The following is a 20295-nucleotide window of genomic DNA, read 5'->3' as shown; positions in this document are numbered from 1 at the left end:
CTTTTTGCGTTTAGCTCCAAGCCATTTATCGCCAAATAAATTGCGCATGTACACTGTGTTATGAATATGAGATGAGCTGATGATTAGACGAAATGAGGAATTTCCAGCTGTTGTTTTGACTCAATTCAACTTGTTAGTTCAGTAACAAACAAATAATCAACCCTTTTCATTTTCAGACCTTTGGCTACAGCTAAGATGGGTGATTCTGGAAAAGCATATTATGGAGGAATAGAAGGGTGAGTCTAAGCCAAATACAGAAAGAATTTAAGGTTGGTTAGCCAGATTTGTGATGTCAGAACTCAGATATTCCTAAAAATCCTAATCCAGTAAAAAGTGTCATTTTAATTCATCATCCATATTCTATCAAACTTCAAAGATTGAGAGTTGTCAAGACTAGAGTGAACAAATATACCATAATATATTTTGCATTTTATAAGTTGAAATAGAAAGGCTGCAGATCTTACTAAGGCTAAGCTGATATGCAAATAAATTAGACCTAAATAGTACGTAAACGGTTAGTGTTGAGTGTTTAATTTGCTGGTTGGAATCACAATATTTTTTTCAAAGCCCATGGCATAAATTAACTTAAGTCTTAAGTTTCGAGTTTTCTTGCAAAGTGAAAAATGATGCTTGCCTTTGAGTAACATGTATAATTTTCTGGCTATACATTCATGAGTTAAAACTGAGTCACGACTCGAGTGTTGAGTTTTGATTGCAACAAATAATACTTTTAATAGGATAATCAATTTGTTAAATTTTTTTATTCTTGTTTTTTCTTTTCTTTCCCTGAAGAGGGGCCACCCACTCAAAGATGGTGATTATGGATGAAACTGGATCCATACTAGCTTGGAGTGAAGAACAGAGTACCAATCACTGGGTGAGATTAAACTAATCATGACAATTTGAAAAAACTTGATGTTCATTCTAATAAATAATTGTCACGGTCATAAAGTAAAAATTACTATAAATACCCGGTACTTATCTTAGCTGATGATGAAGAGGAGGGGGAGGTGGAGGATCAAGGGTGGTGATAGTGATGATGATCCTAATGATGATGATGGTGGTGGTGGTGGGGGTGGTGATGATGATGATGGTGGTGATGATGATGATGATAATCATAATGATGATAAATGCTGCTGCTGATGTAGACCAAAAGCCTCGGTCTCTGTTATGTTGGTTGTTCAGCTGAACTCCGTTGGCTTCACTCACCAAATACAGAGACCGAAGTTCTAGCGCGATCTGTACAGGGGACTCAATGGCCATATGTTTATGTATTATAAGTTCGGATAAAACAGGGAGGTGAAGTTGCGCGACAGCCGAGGTAAGTCACTGTTTTTGTTCCTTTTAATTTTTCCCCGTTTTTTGGCAATTAATGCCCGGAGGGAATATTAATTTGCATTTCGGACACGTTAATTTTCAAAAGTTTGATTCATTAAAGACAAAAATTGAAGAGCCCCGACGGGGGGATACTGCATTGTAAGTCCCCTAATGGTGGCTGCCGGATAGCGAGCAAAATAAAAAAACTCCTCGAAACAGACAGCTGCCAGCTGTCTACTGCTGATGATGATAATGGTGATGATCATGATCAAACATGATGGTGATGATTGATAATTGGGATGATGATGTAACTTGTGATAATAATGATGGTGATGAACATGATGGTGGTGGTGGTGGTGATGATGAGGATGATGATGATCGATGATGATGGTAATGATGATGATTGATGATGAATATGATGTTAATGATAAATATTGTTGTGATGCTAATGATGTTGCATGATGATGATTGATAGTGATGATGATGATGATGATTGTGGTGATGATGTTGATGATTATGATGATATTGATGATGATGATGATGATTCTAATGATGATTATGATGATGAGTAATGTTGCATGATGATAATATGATGATGAACAACATGTAGTAATTTCTGAGAAAACCAAATTATTTTATCAATTATTTGTAGTAGTAGTAGAAGAAGTAGTAGTAGGAGTTGTTGTATTAGTTAGTTGTAGAAGTGGTGGTGGTGGTGGTCACAGTAGTAGGGTAGTACTGTAGTAGACGTTGAAGTAGTTGTAGTATTATTACTACTACTACTAGTAGTAGTAAAATTAGTAGTAGTAGTCGTAGTAGTAGTAATAGTAGTAGTAGTAGTAGTAGTAGTAATAATAGTAGTAGTAGTAGTAGTAGTAGGTAAGTAGTAGTAGTTGTTGTTGAAACAATTTCATCAAAATCATGCAAGAATTCAGTTTTTTTTTCATCTGATTTTGATGATTTTTGTGTATGTTTTTCTTGAGTTTGATTTTACTCTGTTTATTAAAAAAACATATTACCTTCAGCCTCCATAATCCCTATAATATAGCTCTCACAATGGACCATAATTTCCTACATACATTTCATATTAAAACATGTTACTTATTCCAATCTTGAACATATTTTCTTTTTTTTTACCAGTTGATAGGTATCAACCTGTGTCTGGAAAGAATCAACAGCATGGCAGAGGAAGCGAAGAAGAAGGCCGGTATTGATACTCAAACTCCACTTGAGGCACTGGTAAGAAGAAGAGGGAGTATTTCACAAAGACATTGGTTGGGTTTACTTCTTCCCATAGGAATGCATGCTCATAATGTAGATCCACTTTCATGAAGTATTATCAATATATCTTGAGGTTTCAAAACCACACTCCGGGGCCCTGTTTTACAAAGAGCTACGATTGATCCAATCGATTTCAACTTATGGAAATCCATCTACATGTATACCATAATTTTTTTTCTACAGGAAATTTACTCAATTTCCTTAGTAAACAAAAAGAATCACACTGAATCTTCAAGAAAATAAAAATAATGAATGTATGACTATACATCATATCTAGAAAATATTTTTAACAAACATGCATTTTAGATGATGACGTTGCTGGCCGTCCATTGTTGTGGTTGATCGAATCAATCGCAACTCTTTGTAAAGACGGGGCCCGGATGATTCATTCACCTGGAAGGAGAGGTCGAGTTGTGATGCGTGCTTCTTGTACGGAGTATTCTCTTGTTTTACTCAAACAGGAAATGCATTTACGCATCAACATAATGTGAATGCATAAACAGAGTTGGTGTTGCTTTTAAGCATCGCTAGAAACATTTTGAATGTAAATTAGCAAGGACACGGCTGGGTTTTGAACTAAAACATAACAAAAGGATAATTGTGGTCTGAAAAATGGAAACATAAGCCAAGCTGTACCGGAAGGGCTCGAATTAAGAATTAAATTGAAAACACAATTTTTTAATAGGGCCCTTGGGGCATCCAAGGCCATTAAAAGGGGCATCAAGAGTAAAATTTACTTTTCAATGGGACACTATGGATTACCATAGTGTACCAAGGTTTTCGTTAAAAAGGGCACTTATTTTGGCCTGTGTAGTCTATTTAGAAGGGTATCAAGGCCATTCTGGGGACACCAGAGGCCATGGCCTTTGGTGGCCTTGTGTTAATAGGAGCCCTGTACCGGTATTCTATTTTCTTTCTTTTTTTAGCCTTGATTATTCTTTGACTTATTGTAATATTCCTATTTTTTAGGGTCTTTCTCTGAGTGGTGGCGAGCAAAAGGAAGGTCAGCGTAAGGTCATCGATGGAATGAAGGGAACCTTTCCGTATGTCAGCAAGAATTATCACATGTGCACTGATACATATGGAGCCATCGCCACTGCTTGTAAAGCTGGTGAGTGAATAAAGTCATAGGCCGGAATTCAGGGTCCAGTGTTACAAAGAGTTGCGATCGATCCGATTAATCACTACTATGACAAGCCAGCGATGCCAGGTAACATCTAGAATGCTAGATGTCTGTTCAAAGTATTTTCTAACTAGGGTTTGTACGCGTGCTTTCATTATTCTCTTGATAAATCTGTGTTCCTCCTTGTTTCCAAATGGACATTGTATTTATTTTCTGTACATGTGAAGAAATATGACCTTGTTGGATTTCCATAGTTCGGATTGACTGGATCAATCACAACCTTTGTAAGATGGTGTCTTGGTGTGGCCTAGAATTTAAATTCTGATCTAAAGTTGGGGGTAAATATGGATATAAACCAACAATGACACAAATCTCTAACAGTACAATTTGTCACACCACATTTTGGTGCTCATTTCAATCATAACTGTCCAGGGGGCCGTTTCATAAAGCTGTTCGTAAGTTAAGAGCGACTTTAAGAACGACTGGTGATCCTTTCTTACGCACTAACCCATCGCCAATTAATCTACCATTTACAACAAGAAAGGATCACCAGTCGTTCTTAAAGTCGCTCTTAACTTACAAACAGCTTTATGAAACACCCACCGGGAGTAGTAACTAAAATAGTTCTCACTGCTAGCTTATCAAACCTGATGAAATATATGGTCTGTAGTTATTGTTTAGTCTCTCAAAAGTTTTCCCCCTTATTTCACATTGTTCCCTGTAATGTAGTCTCTAATTTACCTACCGCATGTCAGTGCCATTGTATATTTTTTCACTCTGCGTGAACTGCAAGCACACACTATACACTGTTAGCTTATGAACCCTGATGGACGGAGCGCTCCATACATGTAGCTACTCTTCCTAAAGGCTAATCTGTCACATGTAAGTTCAGTATCTTATCCTTTTTCATCCTGTTGTTATAATTTATTTATTTTTTTTTTTTTCACTCTACATGAATTGTCCACACAGGAGGCATAGTGCTAATCTCTGGTACTGGTTCGAACTGCCAGCTGATCAATCCTGATGGAACGGTCCATGGCTGCGGAGGATGGGGTCATATGCTTGGTGATGAAAGCTCAGGTGGGTAAAGATTAACTTTTGAATCTGAAAAGGGACTTGACCTGTGTTATTGTATGTATTCTTGTTGCGTTTTTATTGGATGTGAATAAACAGAATTTGACATTTGAATTCAATGAGTTCATTTGGAGATTAGTGAACAAAACTTCACAAAGTAAGCATAAGATATGCCAGTAAGCGTCTCTTTTAGGGTCGCATCTTTTTGTATTTCACCCCATTCTTTCTGCGCAACAGATTTGGCATTGATTTCTTCAACTCTTCTTGCTCATCATTTTATAAACTATTCATATCATATTTGGCATCAACATTTTTATGATGATGTGAATGAGAGACCATAAATTATTTGGCTATGTTAAAAAAAAAAAAGACTGGGAATCCTGGTTACCTTTTTTGTGGGATGCTTTTCCAACTATTCCTTCTCCTTCTCACCTACCCTCTTTCTTATATGCTTTTCACACTGCATTTCCTTAACCCCAATATTTTTATTGGTATCACACTGTCTTTCTTAACCCCATACTATTTGCTTAGCCGGGGTTAACGCCTTAACCCCGGACTATCGCGCAACTCATGAATATTGATGATTTTGCCACACAGAGCGTCATTAACATGCAATTTTGACTGTTGTGATTGGCTAACGCTTAGCCCCACTTTTCCCTAGCCCGGTTTCGTTTCACACTGCATCTCTTAGCACTGCAATTGTGGTGCTAGCACTGCAATTAGCCCGCTAACCCTGCTTTTTGTCAGGGCTAGATAGTATTGTACTATTTACCGTGCTAGCCCACTTTGCTAAAAACGTAATGTGAAAACAAAGTGGGCTGAGACCCCTCCCCCCCTTAGCCCCACCAATTTCCTGGGGTTAAGGAAAATATATGTGCAGCGTGAAAAGCATATTAGTTTCCCCACTGTCCTCGATCCTTTTTTACTCTAACTTTCCTAATCACTTCATGCCAGCAACACTGCTTTTTAATTAGCCATAATTGAGGCATATACAGTAGTCATAGTTATAGTTTGCACAATTTTTCAGGGAAAAAAAATTACTAGCAGGACACTTCAGGGAATTTGTTACCCCATCCACAAATGTGAAACAAATCTTTCTGTCACTTCTGAGTGAGCCTGCAACACTCCAATAGTTCTTTCAGCCATGTCATGCCAAAGCTCAGCCGTAGTATTTCATGTTCATTTCATATTTCAAAGTCAATGGAAAAGGAAATGTAAAAATATGTGATACAAATTATGGCTTTAAAAAAAATATTTTGTGATACTTGTACGTCTAAAAAAAAAAGCAACCAAACAAATAAGATTAAGACAAGATCATTTTCCAGAGTTGCACACACAAACTTGTGATATCCAATAAACAAGGTTTAAACTTTCATGGCTAATCTCATCCATTAACCCTAATTTCATCAATCTCAACAATGCAATCCGGGCCTGTCTTACTAAAGCAGCGTTATTTATTTGACTTGATCTATGGAAAGCCAGCATTCTTGAATTTCATGTGTTTACATATTATGGCATATTACATATTATGGCATTGCTGGCTCTCAATAGTTGAGGTTAAATCAAACAAATAACACTTCAGTGGAACAGGCTCAGATTGATGAAATATATTTTCATTTGTATTTCCTATTCAGCATACTAGGTATCACATCAAACTGTAAAGAATCATTGAATTTTCTGTATTTCGTTACATTTCCCATTTAGCGTATTGGATATCACAGAAAGCTGTTAAGACTGTCTTTGATGCTCTAGATAATCTAGCACCACCACCGCATGACATAGCATACGTTAAAAAAGCCATGGAGGAATACTATGGGGTAAATTGAATCTTTCTCTCTTCTGAGATCAGTCTTTGCTTAAACTTACGCCATGTTTATGTGTAATTAAGTGTAGTGGTTAAATGTCTTTTATCGGTAGTGACCTTACTCTACCATGTGCTATTAGCCTTTAATCTACGCAGATTCTAAGGCTATATCTTTGCTGTTACGCTAAGCGTTAGCGATACGCCTGATGCGAAAGAGTACAAACCGGACTTTCAATGATAAAAAAAACAACTATAGCAAGATGGGAGTGAATGGGCAGCATGTTCGCAGTCTTCCGTATCAGACGTATTGCTTACATTTCATGTGACATCATCAGACTTGTAAGAGCATAGACAAAGCTGTAGGCTCCATCTACGTAGATTATAGGCTATGCACCTATCAATTTGCTGGCGATGCAGCGTTCTCCTCTACCGCACCCAGGCTGTAAAGAATAAGCTCCCTCCTCTTAAATCTTTCAAATTTAAACAAAATAAGACCTACCTATTCTGATGTCCTCTCTTATGCACTGTCTAGTATTAATCTGTATTGATATTCTGTATCCCCTATGCTGACCAGGAATGGCATCTCAAAGTAGTTTGTTTCTTGTTAAAAAAAAAAGTTCATGCCCTTGCATTTTCATAAAGAGTTACAACTGTTGTAACTTTGCCATTATGGCAACTACCATGGCAACCTTGATTTTGATTGGCTGCTGAGCCCTGTTACCATGGTAGTTGCCATGATGGCAAAGTTACAACAGTTGCAAGTCCTTTATGAAACGGGCCTCAGGAGTTTTGAGGTCTGCCAGAATTTTCAGATGGTTTAAATAAGTAGAATTGGCAACATGTTAGGGGGATTCAGCAACTAGCCATGAGTATACAAGTGCATGAACAGAAAGACCAAAACACTCACACACACAAGATTCAGCCATAATATAGTAAGGGCGCCTCATAGTTTTTGTATATTCAATTTATTTTTGTATCATTCCATTTGTAACCATTTTCAGTCTCTTGTTTACTTTTCCTTTTTCAGATTTCTGAGAGATTTGGCCTTTTAGACCAAGTTTATACCAACTTCGACAAATCAAAGTTCGCTGGCTTCTGCAAGCGGCTATCCGTAGGTAAAGACACATTCTGTTCATTTTTTCAGATTTCACTACATGTTTATGGCATAAAAAGTTGATTTCAGTCAAAAATTGAATCACCACCCCCCCCCCTCTTCTTGATCTTATGCAATGTTTCCTGGTCCAGATGAATCTGGATACCCCTCTTATCTTCCAAAGACAATCCAGTATTGATATACAGAAGGAGTACCAGATTTAAGGTATCTGCCATTATTTGCATTTCTCTGTAACTCTCACTATGGCCCAAGATACACATACGTTTAAAGTGGACTGAGGCCGGCCCTGGAGGCAGTAACATCACCTCACTATTTTTGATTGCCAGACTAGACTGAGTCCACCTTAAATGCGATGCGAGTCTTGCAATTACCCCCAAGGCGGCTTAACCACTGAACTAGATAAAGGGAACGATTTTCATGGCTAACAAACAATAGAAAATATTGATGTAAGAAGACAGGCACATGAGTCACTTGAAAAGGCGACATGGATAAAGAATCTCAGAGGGTTTCAGTCTACTCCAGTCTACACCTGGTGGGTGTTTCATAAAGCTGTTCATAAAGTTACGCAAGACTTTACGCACGACTGGTGGCACGACTTGTGCCACACTATCCCTATGTAGCTCACTTAGCACCTTAGATCATGTTCCAGTCGTACGTAAAGTTGTGGGTAACTTTACGAACAGCTTTATGAAACACCCACCTTGATGTATGTGTAACACCACCCAAATAACAGGGTTGAGGCTGGCTTGAAAGCCCGCGTTGGAGAGGGATTCAAACCCGACACATGTGTGTCTCTGGCGCATGTCAAAATTGCCATTTGGCCCCATATAATAATACGCATACATGAATAAGTCGACAATATTTTTTTCATTTCCAAGGGGGATCCATACTTTACAAGCTTTGCTTTTAGTGGACCCCCATCATTTCCATTTATGCTCAATTTTATACTGTTTTTTTTTATGAAGTAAGAATGTTCATCTGTAAAATTGTATCTGATTTATATTACTTTGTATTATGTTTTGAATGGAAATGAAATAAAGAATTGAATTGAATAGAATCAACGTAATTCACATTGAGCTGTATAGGATTCTTCCGACATAATAAGAGTAAGCCTTCGTTGTCACATCTTTCAGGAGCTCGAGATGACGCCGACCCTCTGTGTCTATGGCTGTTTCACGAAGCAGGAAGACTACTAGGGAGGCACATCGTAGCTGTATCTCCAAAGATAGATAAGGTGAGCTCAGTCACTATTTAGTCCTTAAAGAATTGTTTCCATGGTGACATGTAATGATGTTTCTGTTGTGTCATAACTCCCGAGGAACCCGGCAGTGCAGCTTTCTACCGCATTTACACCATACTATTATCTTAGCATTAGCACCGTTACCGTGATCAGGTGCTAGAGTATTTAAGGACTTCTTTCTTACCGGGTACCCATTTACTTCACCTGGATGGAGGGTGGCAAATGTAGGTAGATGCCTTGCTAAAGGATGCGAGTGCCATGGTGCGGCTTATTTATACTTATACCTACAAATCTGTCTTTTAACTTATTTTTTGAGGAATCCACACTCAACAAGCCCTGCTTTTTAGTGGATCCTTCCATTTCCTCAGCATTTATTTAAATAGTAAAGATGAATAAAAGAAGTTATATGCAAAATGCTTTATCATTATCATGATTATCTAGTTCATTGTAAATATCATTATTGATATGATTATCATATTGTTTAGTGTCTATTGTAAATATTTATTTATCTATTTCATATTGTCATACTGTATATATTTGTTTATATGACACCTAGAAGGATCCTTGTGATTTGATTGGTTGTTTGATATCGTTCATTCAGCCCATTTTGCGATGACGTCATCAACCATGCAATTTTGGATCCATACGATTTTGTCCATTGCACGCGCGCACCGAGACTGCAGCTGCAGGCACCAGCAGTGCGCATGTTGTAATGACGTAACAATCAACAGATGGAACTCTCACTGCATGAGCATGTTTTGCATCGAAATTCATAAATTTCATATGAAAAAAGTACATTTGTTGGTGTCATATAAACCAAATAATGAATGTTTTTTCATTCATGCAATGGACAGAATACTTCATTTGGTGAAATATGAAATAATGATCCATTCAACTCGGCTACGCTTCGTTGAATGGATCATTTCATCTTTCACATCATGAAGTATTCTGTCCATTGCACTCATAAACATTCATTATTTGTATAACATTCATTTATATCTTTGTAATGATTTCTTTTGCTGTTAAATTAACTCAAGTTGAAATGAAAATATACCAAACTGAACTGAACTGGGTTTGAACCCTGCACCCTGTGGTGTGGTTAAAGTCTGGAGACTTATCCACTAAGCCACAACACCTCCTTATGGTAGGAAGATAAATTGAAAAATGTACAAATCAAATGAATAAAGATGTTGTGCAAATGGAAATTAATTGGTCATTCCCCCTGATTGTGGATTCATTCTCATGATCAAGAATCATTAATTTTTGTTAAAGAGTTGTTTTGTAGCATTTTCCTATTTTATCTTTGCAGACACTGTTAAATGGTGAAGGTGGATTGAGGATCGTCTGTGTTGGATCTGTTTGGAAAAGCTGGGATCTATTAAAGGAAGGTAACCAAGATTCTCTTCATGTTGAATAATAGTTTTGAAGATTAAAGGGCACATTTTATCACATTCTTTTTATGGTGTGAAATTGTGCATTTGTTATTTTGGATGAATGATAGTTTTGAAGAATAAAGGGCACATTTCACAACTCTCTCTTTGTATGAAATACTGTGGCCATTTATGAAACAGGCCTAGTCTCAGCATTGGCTTTCCAGCCTTGCCCATGAAATGAATAAAAAGAGAAAAATCCAACAAGCATAACACTGAAAATTCCATCAAAATCGTATGTAAAATGAGAAAGTTATGACATTTTAAAGTTTTGCTTAATTTCATAAAACAGTTAAATGCACATCCTGGTCAGTATGCAAATAAGGAGACTGATGACGTCATCCACTCACTATTTCTTTTGTATTTTATTATATGAAATATTCTAATTTTCTCCTTAAAGTCAAGTGAAACAACGATTAATTCCTCCTGAACATGTGGAATTTAGCATTGTTTGATACTATATGGTTCAGTCAAGTTGGTCCTTATTGTCAAATCTGTAAAAAATTAAATATTGTATAATTCAAACAATAAAAAGAAAAGAAATAGTGAGTGAGTGACATCATCGACTCTCAATTGCATGTCACTGAGTTGTGCATATGACTGTTTTGTAAAAAAAATAAGTGAAACTTTAAAATGCCATAACTTTCTTATTTTACATCCGATTTTGATGAAATTTTCAGTGTTCTGATAGATTGATTTTTCTCTATTTATGCAAATAAACATTTTTCTGGGGTGGACTTGACCTTTAAGAAAAAGTCTTAAATTGGAATTGAAAATTCAAGGTGAATTCCTATCATAAAATCCCATAATAATGATAATAATAATAATAATAATGATTGTTCATTATATTGCGCAATTTCTATTTGTATATACTCAAAGGTAAAATAGTTTTGATAAAAGGAAGTTGTTGTATATGTATGACGTAGGTTAAGAATGGACCAGCACAAGCAAGACAAATATAAACACATTTAGGGAGGATGCACCAAAGCTTATACAGACAGGCTTTAAACTATTTCCTTATCTTTTCTCCCATCCACTGCCCTTTGTTATGAAGGTTTTCTGGCCGGCTTAGCGAGACCTGACGATTCTTACCCAGACATCCAGGAATTCACTCTACTCAAGCTGAAGGAGTCCTCGGCCATTGGGGCAGCCAGGCTAGGAGCCCAGGTCCTCGACTTCGACCTCCAGGTCGACTACGAATCCACTGTTGACGTCCTCTACCAACACAAACCATAAATTCCGGACAGTCCTATTGATATTTATATTTAGGTAGATGAAATCGATATTTATACGTCCATGTGAACATGTATGTCAGTTGTGAAAGTCTGTCTTTGCGCAGTGTTTTTTGTGTATGATGTATTCTTGCACTCATCATTACGCATTGCATATGAGAAATATGTGGTATTGATACCCAGCTGCCAGTACTAATGTAAAACGTTCTTTTTTCTTACATGTGAGTATCAATATTAGTGTTTTTAAAAGTGGTTTGTGGTCTATTCCTTATAAGGGAGTTCTAACCCCGAAATATGTTTATTTCGAATGAAAGAGAAAATCAAATTTGAAGAAGCAAAAGTTGAAATTATTGGAATTGGATGAAAAGGATGAAAGAAATCATATCAAGAAACTGCATTGTTTGAAAAATATGGTGTCATGATGGGCAGGACTGTCAACATATTAGGTAACTATTAAGAACTATTAAACTGCAGATAATATAGCATATATGTATATTACCAAATTTTCTCTTTTATAAGTTTTAAGAATGAGCCTATGTCTGCCAACTTGGTAAAATGTGATGTCATAACTTGCCCCTAGAATAATAATGATTATAAGTAGAAATAGTGGATATTAAAAAAACCATCTGGTTTGGTAGATTGTACATATGCCATCTAGTCCTGGGTATCTTTGGCATATGCCACAACGGGTAATGACACTATATGAAACTGTGGCCAGTAAAAAAATGATGTATTTCATGCCATCTATAGAACCTCATAAATGTCACACTAGAATCATTCTGTTGCTATCTATATCAGAAATAACTTATCAATTCTATACTTATCAATTTTTGTTTTACCATTGTGAGTTATTCTCTTTACTCTGAACTTAACAGTCGACAGTACATGTAGTAGTGAACTGTAGATGGAAATATTACTTTAGGCTTGATGCAAATCCTTTGCAATAAAACTCATGGAAAGATAGAGAGACTCTCACCAGGGGTGGCAAAAGAGGGGTGGGGCTGGGTGGCATTTCTGGCCCAACCCCCCCCCCCCCCCCAAAAAAAAAAAAAAAAAAGACGAAAAGAGGAAAAAGAAAGAAAAAATATTTTGGAGAGAATATGGCATAATTTTTTTTTTTTTTCGCCACACAATTTGCATGCAAATAAGTTATCTCAATTGGCATTCCACATGCAGCTTTTAACAGAGCTGTAGCTTAAGCCGGCAAAGCTGAAAGGGGAAATTCAACCTGATGAAAAAGTTTGTTGTAAATATAAATTAAGATATAAAGATAAAGAAAGTTATTAGAATTGAAAGATTTTTGCTGTCCGATATGTTATGTACTATAAAATGCATGAATTTCACGTTTGTAATGGTTCGTGATGACTCTTTTTTTTTCAGGAGCGGGAATGAAATCATTTTTCTAATGATATACTAAAGGCACAATACCAGTTTACTGAGAAAACTATGTATTGATATTGTACCGTACGATATGTGGGAAAGCTGCTCGCATATGACGTCATAAATCATAAAGATAAAATTCTTAATAACTTTTTTAATTCTCTGATGGGTTTTCCTCAAACCTTCATGAATATTTTATATTTTTTCTACTTTTTTTACAATAAACTTTTTATCAGGGTGACTTCCCCTTACAGTCACAATTAAGTGAGCACGTGTGCATAGCTGCTGAAAGCTGGATGGGCACAGTCGCTTCAGAAGTGTCGGGGGGGGGGGGCAGGTTCATTCTATAATACTCTTTGATAACCAGTGGTGTACGTGTGGAATGTATTAGACATTATTTCGTGCAAATGTTACACTATTTTTTTATGATTTGTGACATCATCTGCGAGCTGCTTCCTCATATGTCTTGTAGTAAAAAAAAAATCAATGAAAATGTCATCTCAACATTTGAAAATGTTTCTTATCTAAGGTACCTTCAGTATATCGACATACAAAACATATCACACCAGTTCCTGAAATTATTATTCTTACATTGTACTTGTTCATGGTTCTTGTGTAGTATTTATATAAATTTCTAAAAAATCTCATTTTTTCCATTGTAAAAGAGAACTGTTGCTCGGCTAGCGCCATGAGCGTCTACTGACGGTGTGCGCGCTCTACAAATATACACTATTATTATTATTATTATTAATAATATTGCTAGTCATCATAAACCATTAAACAGATTAAAATCTATGCATTTTATGTTGATGGGGCAGTTGTATGATGTCACAAATAAAAAGAAAATTAAGTTCAAATAACTTTCTCAATCTTTAATGGATCTTCCTCAAACCTTCAACAGTTTTACCACTTTTGCTTGTATTTTTACAACAAACTTTTCTTCAGGAGAAGAATGAATGGTGAACTTCCCTTTAAATTGTTTTGACTGTAGACATAAAATCAGGACCGTTTTTCATTCTCACTTGCATGTTGCAAAGCTCCGATATTCTAGATGTTGGGACAGTACTGTATACTATTGACTGCCTACAAGCTTCAAGCTGATTTTCAAATAATGCAAATGGTTTTATATACCTTTGATACCCAGTTTTCACCCTTGATTATTGTATTAACCAAGTTACATATCTTGTGTAAACAAGTTCGAGGAAGGAATAAATCGGGGGCCTTGGAACCCCCCCCCCCACAAACTTTTATCAATATAGTCATCCCTTTTCAAAACCATTCCGCGGCCCCTGGTTATCATAAATTAAGGCTAAAAAAAAAAATGCAGCTACATGTATCCAGATGTCTTGTTAAGTTGTTTAATTTGTATGGATCATTCCGTATTATTTGTAATTAAGGAAATGTGTTGAATTGACTTCAAGACGTTTCCCAATTTCTAGTGATTTATTTTTTTATCATAGGTAAATATATATTTTTGTAATTTTCATGATATGTATATCATTGCCACTTGAAACTATTCATTTGAATGAGTTTTTTATATTTTCATTTGTTAGTGTCTTGATGGCACTTCATTGTGAGCAAGCAGCAAATATATTTGTGAAATATAATACCGCAAAACCTGTTTCTATTATTTTTTTTTGTTAACATGTTATTTTATAGTATGTATAATTAGGGTATGATTAAAAGAGAATCAAACTTTGGTAATAATTAATGATTTTTGCAGGAGAAAAAAAAAAGAATAGTGAAATTTTGAAAGAAATAGGACAAAAATTGTAATGGCTTTTCAGAAATTCATTAAAAAAAAAGAAAAGAACAAAGTAAGAAGAGTGAAAATGAGTGGGAGGGAGCCCGCAATTAGAGCTGCTTTCCTTAAAAGGTCAAGCCCACCCCAGAAAAATGTTGATTTTAATAAATAGAGAAAAATCAAGCTAGCAAAACACTGAAAATTTCATCGAAATCGGATGTAAAATAAGAAAGTTATGACATTTTAAAGTTTTGCTTATTTTTCACAAAACAGTGATATGCACAACTCAAATGAGACAGTCAGTGATGTCCCTCACTCACTATTTCTTTTGTTTTTTTTTGTTTGAATTATATATTTCATTTTTTATAGATTTGACAATAAGGACCAGCTTGATTAAATCATATAGTATAAAACAATGCTCATTCCACATGTTCAGGGAGGAATTAATCGTTGTTTCACTTGACAATGAGGAGAAAAATAGAATATTCCCTATTTCATATAAAAAAATATAAAAGAAATAGTGAGTGGATGACGTCATCAGTCTCCTCATTTGCATACCCACCAGGATGTGCATATAACTGTTTTGGGAAATTAAGCAAAACTTATAAATGTCATATCTTTCTTGTTTAACATCGATTTTGATGAAATTTTCAGCGTTATGCTAATTGGATTTTTCTCTTTTTATTCAAATCAACTTTTTGTTGGGGTGGTCTTGTCCTTTAAACCTAGCGTGTGGGTCCTCTTAGTCATATCTGGCCGAAGCGGCCACGCTCGATCCCCACATCCCGTATTGGCTGCACAAAAAAGGAGAAAAACAGGGAAAAGAAGGATCTGGATCCATCTATGCTTAGTCTGCAGGCACATACCTTGATTGAAACTTTGATCAACAACCGTGTCTCCATGCAAAGACTAGCACATACAGAACTTGCTGTGGGCCTTCATGACACAAGGCATGAGTAGGCTGCACATTCAGACCCTGGACTCAATTAAGTGAAGGGTTTGCGCAGAAAGAGTCGTTTTAGTATAGTAGTGGTGTACAGATAGAGTAGCAGTGGAGAGAATCGTAGTATATATAGAAGTGGTGGAGAAAGTCATTGTAGTATACCGGTACAGGGGCGGATCCAGCCTTCGCCAATAGGGGGGGACCCGGAATTTTTTTAGCCATATTCTCCCCGGCCGCTCGAAGATGATTTTTGGTTTCTTTGAAGGGGTAGTCCTAATAGTCACTTCTTATCTTTATTCTGACTTGTAAATCAACATAAATATATAATATCATAATCCTTATTTATTTAATGTGAGCGCGAAGCGCGAGCTAATTTTTTTGTTAATCATGCATTTTTACCTAAAATTTGAACATTCTGGGCAATGCTTGTTATCCTGAAAAAGATGTGTATGCAATAAATAATTACTACAAATGTGAAGCAGAAATGATCTGATGGAAAAGGTACCTGTTAAAGACTGCATGCAGTTAGCCATGAAGATGTTACATATTTTAAAAATCAAATGATGCGAAGTGCGAGCTGAAATCTTTCGACATTTTTTACCTGAAGAATGGAAATTCTAAGCACTTTTTGCAAGTTAAACAGAATAGGTATATAACTAAACATCGATGCAAGCGCGAGCGGAAAATTTCAAGAATTAGACCTGAACGAGACTCTCTATTCATGTTTTGTAAATCATGAAAAGGATGAGTAATTGGGTATCTTTCTTACATTAATGATGTGAGCGCAAAGCGCGAGCAGAAAATTTTTATATACGTTTTGAACTGATCGAAAAGGTACCTGTTAAGGACTACTTGCACAAAGCCATGAAGACGTTATATTTCAACAATCAAATAATGCTAGCGCAAAGCGCGAGCTGAAAAAAAAGACATTTCTACATAAAGAATGGAAAATTTTAATAAATTTTTGTAATCGTGAACAGGATAGCTATATAACTTATCAATTGATGCGAGCGCGAAGCGCGATAGGAAAAAAATGGAGATTTAGACCTAACAACGGGACACTATTCGTGTTTTGTAAATCATGAAACGAATGAGTAATAGGGGAGATTCCTACATTAATAATGCGAGCACAAAACGCGAGCAGAAAATTTTTGATACAGTGATCTGAAACTGGATAATAATTTAAATAGAGAACAAGTTGGGTATCTGGAGAAACATGCGCGCGTGTTTAATATTTAGACCAAGAATCTAGGCATTATAAATACATCTTTTATCATGAAAATCAAAGCGAGGGCGAAGCGCGAGCTTAAGCTATTTGATATTCCGATCTAAAAAAGTGTCAATTTCAGCTCTATATTTCTAGCACTTTGTGGGAAATTTGTGAGGGGGATATGGATCGCATTTAATATAAAGAGCTGATATTTCTCATTATTATTACTTTGAGTTTTGACATAGGACAGGGACATCCTTAGTCCATGTCATCATATGAAAATTATGACTATCTTCCTATTTCTCTTGCTAAGCGCGAGATGAAACAAAGGGACAATTAATTATTAAATTAACATCTTATTAATATGCTCAATGAGGGCGCGAAATCTGATATTATGACCTGAAAACTTGACATTTCAAGCACTTTTGTAATTAAAAATAGGATGCATCAGTTAATATATTTTAACCATTAATGCGAGCGCAAATTGCGAGCCAATTTTTTTTTATAAACTGTCATGAAAAGGGTATTTTAAGTAGTTTGCTGTATAATCAATATTGAGACACATTAATCGCCAATCAAAATGCGAGCGTGCAGCGCTAGTTGATACGTTTTTACAACCAGACCTGAAAAGGGATGTTCTTAAAACTTTATTGAATACACGAAAGTAATAGGTACCTGATAAATAAAAATTTGCGAGCGCGCAGCGCGAGCAGAAAATGTTAATAGTCAGACCATAAAAGTTAAAACTGACATTTTTACAGAGCACTTTTAAAAAATCAATTTGTAAAGCACACAAAATAATGAAAGTTCGATTTCCGAGGTGAAATATTTTTTGTATATTGACTTCTAAACTTGATATTTAAACTACTTATTGAACAAGAATAGAAAATCACCTAACAGCTAGGCAATGCGAGCGCGAAGCGCGAGCGAAATTTTTTAGTGACATGAAAGATTCTCATTTTCCAAGTCTTCCCCCCATCTTATTTTATTCACTCGTCTTTCTCTGCTTTTTTTTTCTCTTTTGCTCCGCCAATAGGGGGGGGGGGCGGGGCCCCTCGGCCCCCCTGGATCCGCCTATGGTATATAGAAACTCATGGTATATACTATAAGAGTGGAGGACAGTCGTAGCTGTATAGTAGATAGAGAGAGTCATAGTATAGTGGTAGAGAGTCGTAGTATAATAGTGCATGGTAGGCATGGTAGGGAGAGTATATAGTTGTAGCATATATAGTAGGTGTGGAGAGTTGTAGCTATAATATTTCTTGTAGAGAGAGAGTCACAGTATAGGTTGGGTGAGTCGTACTAATAATGGTAGAGAGAATCGTTGTAGCAGGGGCGGATCCAGGATTTTCAAAAAGGGGGGCACATTTTTCCAAGGAAAGCAAAAAAAAAGTAGAGGGATTCAAAAGAGTGCATTGCGCACCACAACCACTCCCCCATACACCAAGGCCATCGTGACGATATTTGCTTTACACTGAGCTGTGATTTACATGAAATGGCTTAAGCTTGATTTTCATTTTGTTAATCATTGTCGAGCTTGGGAAAAGTGTGGACAAATGAGTATTAAATGAAAAATGAAATGTAAACCCACTTTAAATGATAAAAACTTAGTGAAAAAATGCTGGAGAAGTCTCATGTAAACTTATGTTCAGATTCACTTATGTCCTCAGATCCAGCTAGCACAAAAAGGTAAAGGTTGTGCTTACTAAGTGTTGAAATTTCAATTTGGGTGGCAAACTTGTTACAAAATGCTTGAATGTATCCGTTTTATTTCAATTGACTTAAAGTGCAAGGGAAATGTATGAGAAATGTTTCACAGGGTAAGTTTGATTTCGCCCTTCCCCCTTGACACAGCGTGAAAATCAAGCCTAAGCCATTTCATGTAAATCACAGCTCAGTGTGAAGCAAATATCGTCACGATGGCCTCGGTGTGTGGGGGAGCGGGGTGGAGCGCAATTCACTCTTCGAAGTGTTTTGAGCAAGGAAACAAGTTAAAAAGGTACAAGATATCTTTAAATCAATTTTACTAGCTAAATTGCACATGTTCTTCAAGATTAAGGTCTACTTTTATTCGCATAACTATTTCAAAGTTCTGCGCAAATCATTTTTCACTAACTTTTCAAAAGTAAGTGGTGCTCACTCAAGCGGAAATATTTTTCGACAGTTATATCGTCATTTGCTTATATGGATCTCTACCAATGTTAAAATGAAGAAAAATCACCAGGATATTACCAATTTATAATTTTACAGGATTTTTTCTAAGTGTAAACTTTTTTTGATACGCACTGTATAGTGCACCTGCATGCAGCCTAATATATGCCAGCGCCATTGGCCCGTATTCTGAAGTCAGGTTTAAGTTAAACTCAGGTTTAAAGTTGTGGTTTAAGTATGGACAGCCAAAAGTCCGGGCCAAAAGTATCAATTTTTTTTATTAAGTTGTACGTTTCTTATGTTTGCTGTGCTCTTTCCTCGGATTCATCGATGGTGAAGACAATAATCTATATATACTTCCTAGACAATTATGAATGATTTGAGAGCCACATGAGCTGAAATATTATATCCCTTCTGTTAGTGATTTATGTAACAATTGACTGTCCATACTTAAACCACAACTTTAAACATGAGTTTAAGTTAAACCCGACTTCAGAATACGGGCCAATTGAGTGTAACTCTAGAAGTTAGAACAGCTAGCGGCTCCGCGGGTACCGCGGGGAATCCCCGGCCCAGCATTTCATTGTTTTTTTTTTTTTTCTCTCTCGCTTGCTATTCTGTATAAATTATACAGACCTTTTTGCATAATACATAATGTCTGAAGTAGTAGGCTATATAGATTCTCTTATGTACGCTCTCTCCCTTGCTTAGCCATGTTCGCTAGGAAAGCAGCCGACAGGGCCTCGTCAAATAGCTCCAGCTCCACGTTGGTTTTCCCATGGACCTAAATTATAGGTCCATGGTTTTTCCCACCTCGTTGGGGTTTCCCCAATTTCCCCAGCATTCATTGCGCGACTAACAGGGCGTGGAAACCCTAGTCTACATGCACATACTCAAGTTCGACACTCAAAACAATTATATCAATTTAATCATGTCTCGAGTAAAGGCTAGACTCCAAACTCTCTCTCTCTTGGAGTGCCTGAAGTGCCGTAGTGCGGGGCCTATATAACGATTATAGTATTATACTCGTGAAACAGGCCCCGCGAACGGACATTCTGAGCCATTCAACACAGCAGCGGGGCCTATATCACGAGTATATATAGTGAGCTGAAGTTAGCAACCTAGATATTGAGGTATGATCGATTACAATTTTTTTCTCGAGCGGGGCCTATATCACGAGTATGCCAAAACCCAATGGTCTGTTGATGCAGACTCGGGAAGCTCCGACCTCTCAGACCCGTCGAATTAAAAC

At 36.5% G+C, this 20295-nt stretch overlaps 1 protein-coding gene across 2 annotated transcripts; it reads left to right on the top strand.

Annotated features, from left to right (window-relative positions):
• Positions 1-48: 48 nt before the first annotated feature.
• On the top strand, positions 49-14617 carry LOC129272331 (N-acetyl-D-glucosamine kinase-like). 2 transcript variants are annotated; one of them, XR_010295206.1, is made up of 11 exons: positions 49-236; positions 793-877; positions 2458-2556; positions 3568-3709; positions 4691-4801; positions 6500-6612; positions 7627-7714; positions 8847-8947; positions 10263-10341; positions 11438-12447; positions 12520-13468. XR_010295206.1 is itself a non-coding variant. In XM_064107248.1 (10 exons), exons 1-10 carry the CDS (start codon positions 196-198, stop codon positions 11617-11619), a joined length of 1041 nt encoding a protein of 346 aa, XP_063963318.1. In that variant the 5' UTR covers positions 49-195; the 3' UTR covers positions 11620-14617. The 2 variants fall into 2 exon arrangements, 1 of the variants encoding a protein (XP_063963318.1); XM_064107248.1 differs by having other exon boundaries at positions 11438-14617.
• Positions 14618-20295: the final 5678 nt, after the last annotated feature.

The sequence above is a fragment of the Lytechinus pictus genome, chromosome 12 (genome assembly GCF_037042905.1).
Source record: "Lytechinus pictus isolate F3 Inbred chromosome 12, Lp3.0, whole genome shotgun sequence".
Classification (NCBI taxonomy): domain Eukaryota; kingdom Metazoa; phylum Echinodermata; class Echinoidea; order Temnopleuroida; family Toxopneustidae; genus Lytechinus; species Lytechinus pictus.
The sequence above is the reverse complement of the archived record's forward strand: the minus strand, read 5'-3'. Positions and strand labels throughout refer to the sequence as shown.

What these genes read in the sequence shown, in the direction of transcription:
- LOC129272331 (XM_064107248.1), top strand. Translation starts at nt 196, where the DNA reads ATGGGTGATTCTGGAAAAGCATATTATGGAGGAATAGAAGG. An exon ending in AACAGAGTACCAATCACTGG is followed by an intron (nt 878 to 2,457) that starts GTGAGATTAAAC and finishes TTTTTTTACCAG; the next exon opens with TTGATAGGTATCAACCTGTG. An exon ending in CCATGGAGGAATACTATGGG is followed by an intron (nt 6,613 to 7,626) that starts GTAAATTGAATC and finishes TTCCTTTTTCAG; the next exon opens with ATTTCTGAGAGATTTGGCCT.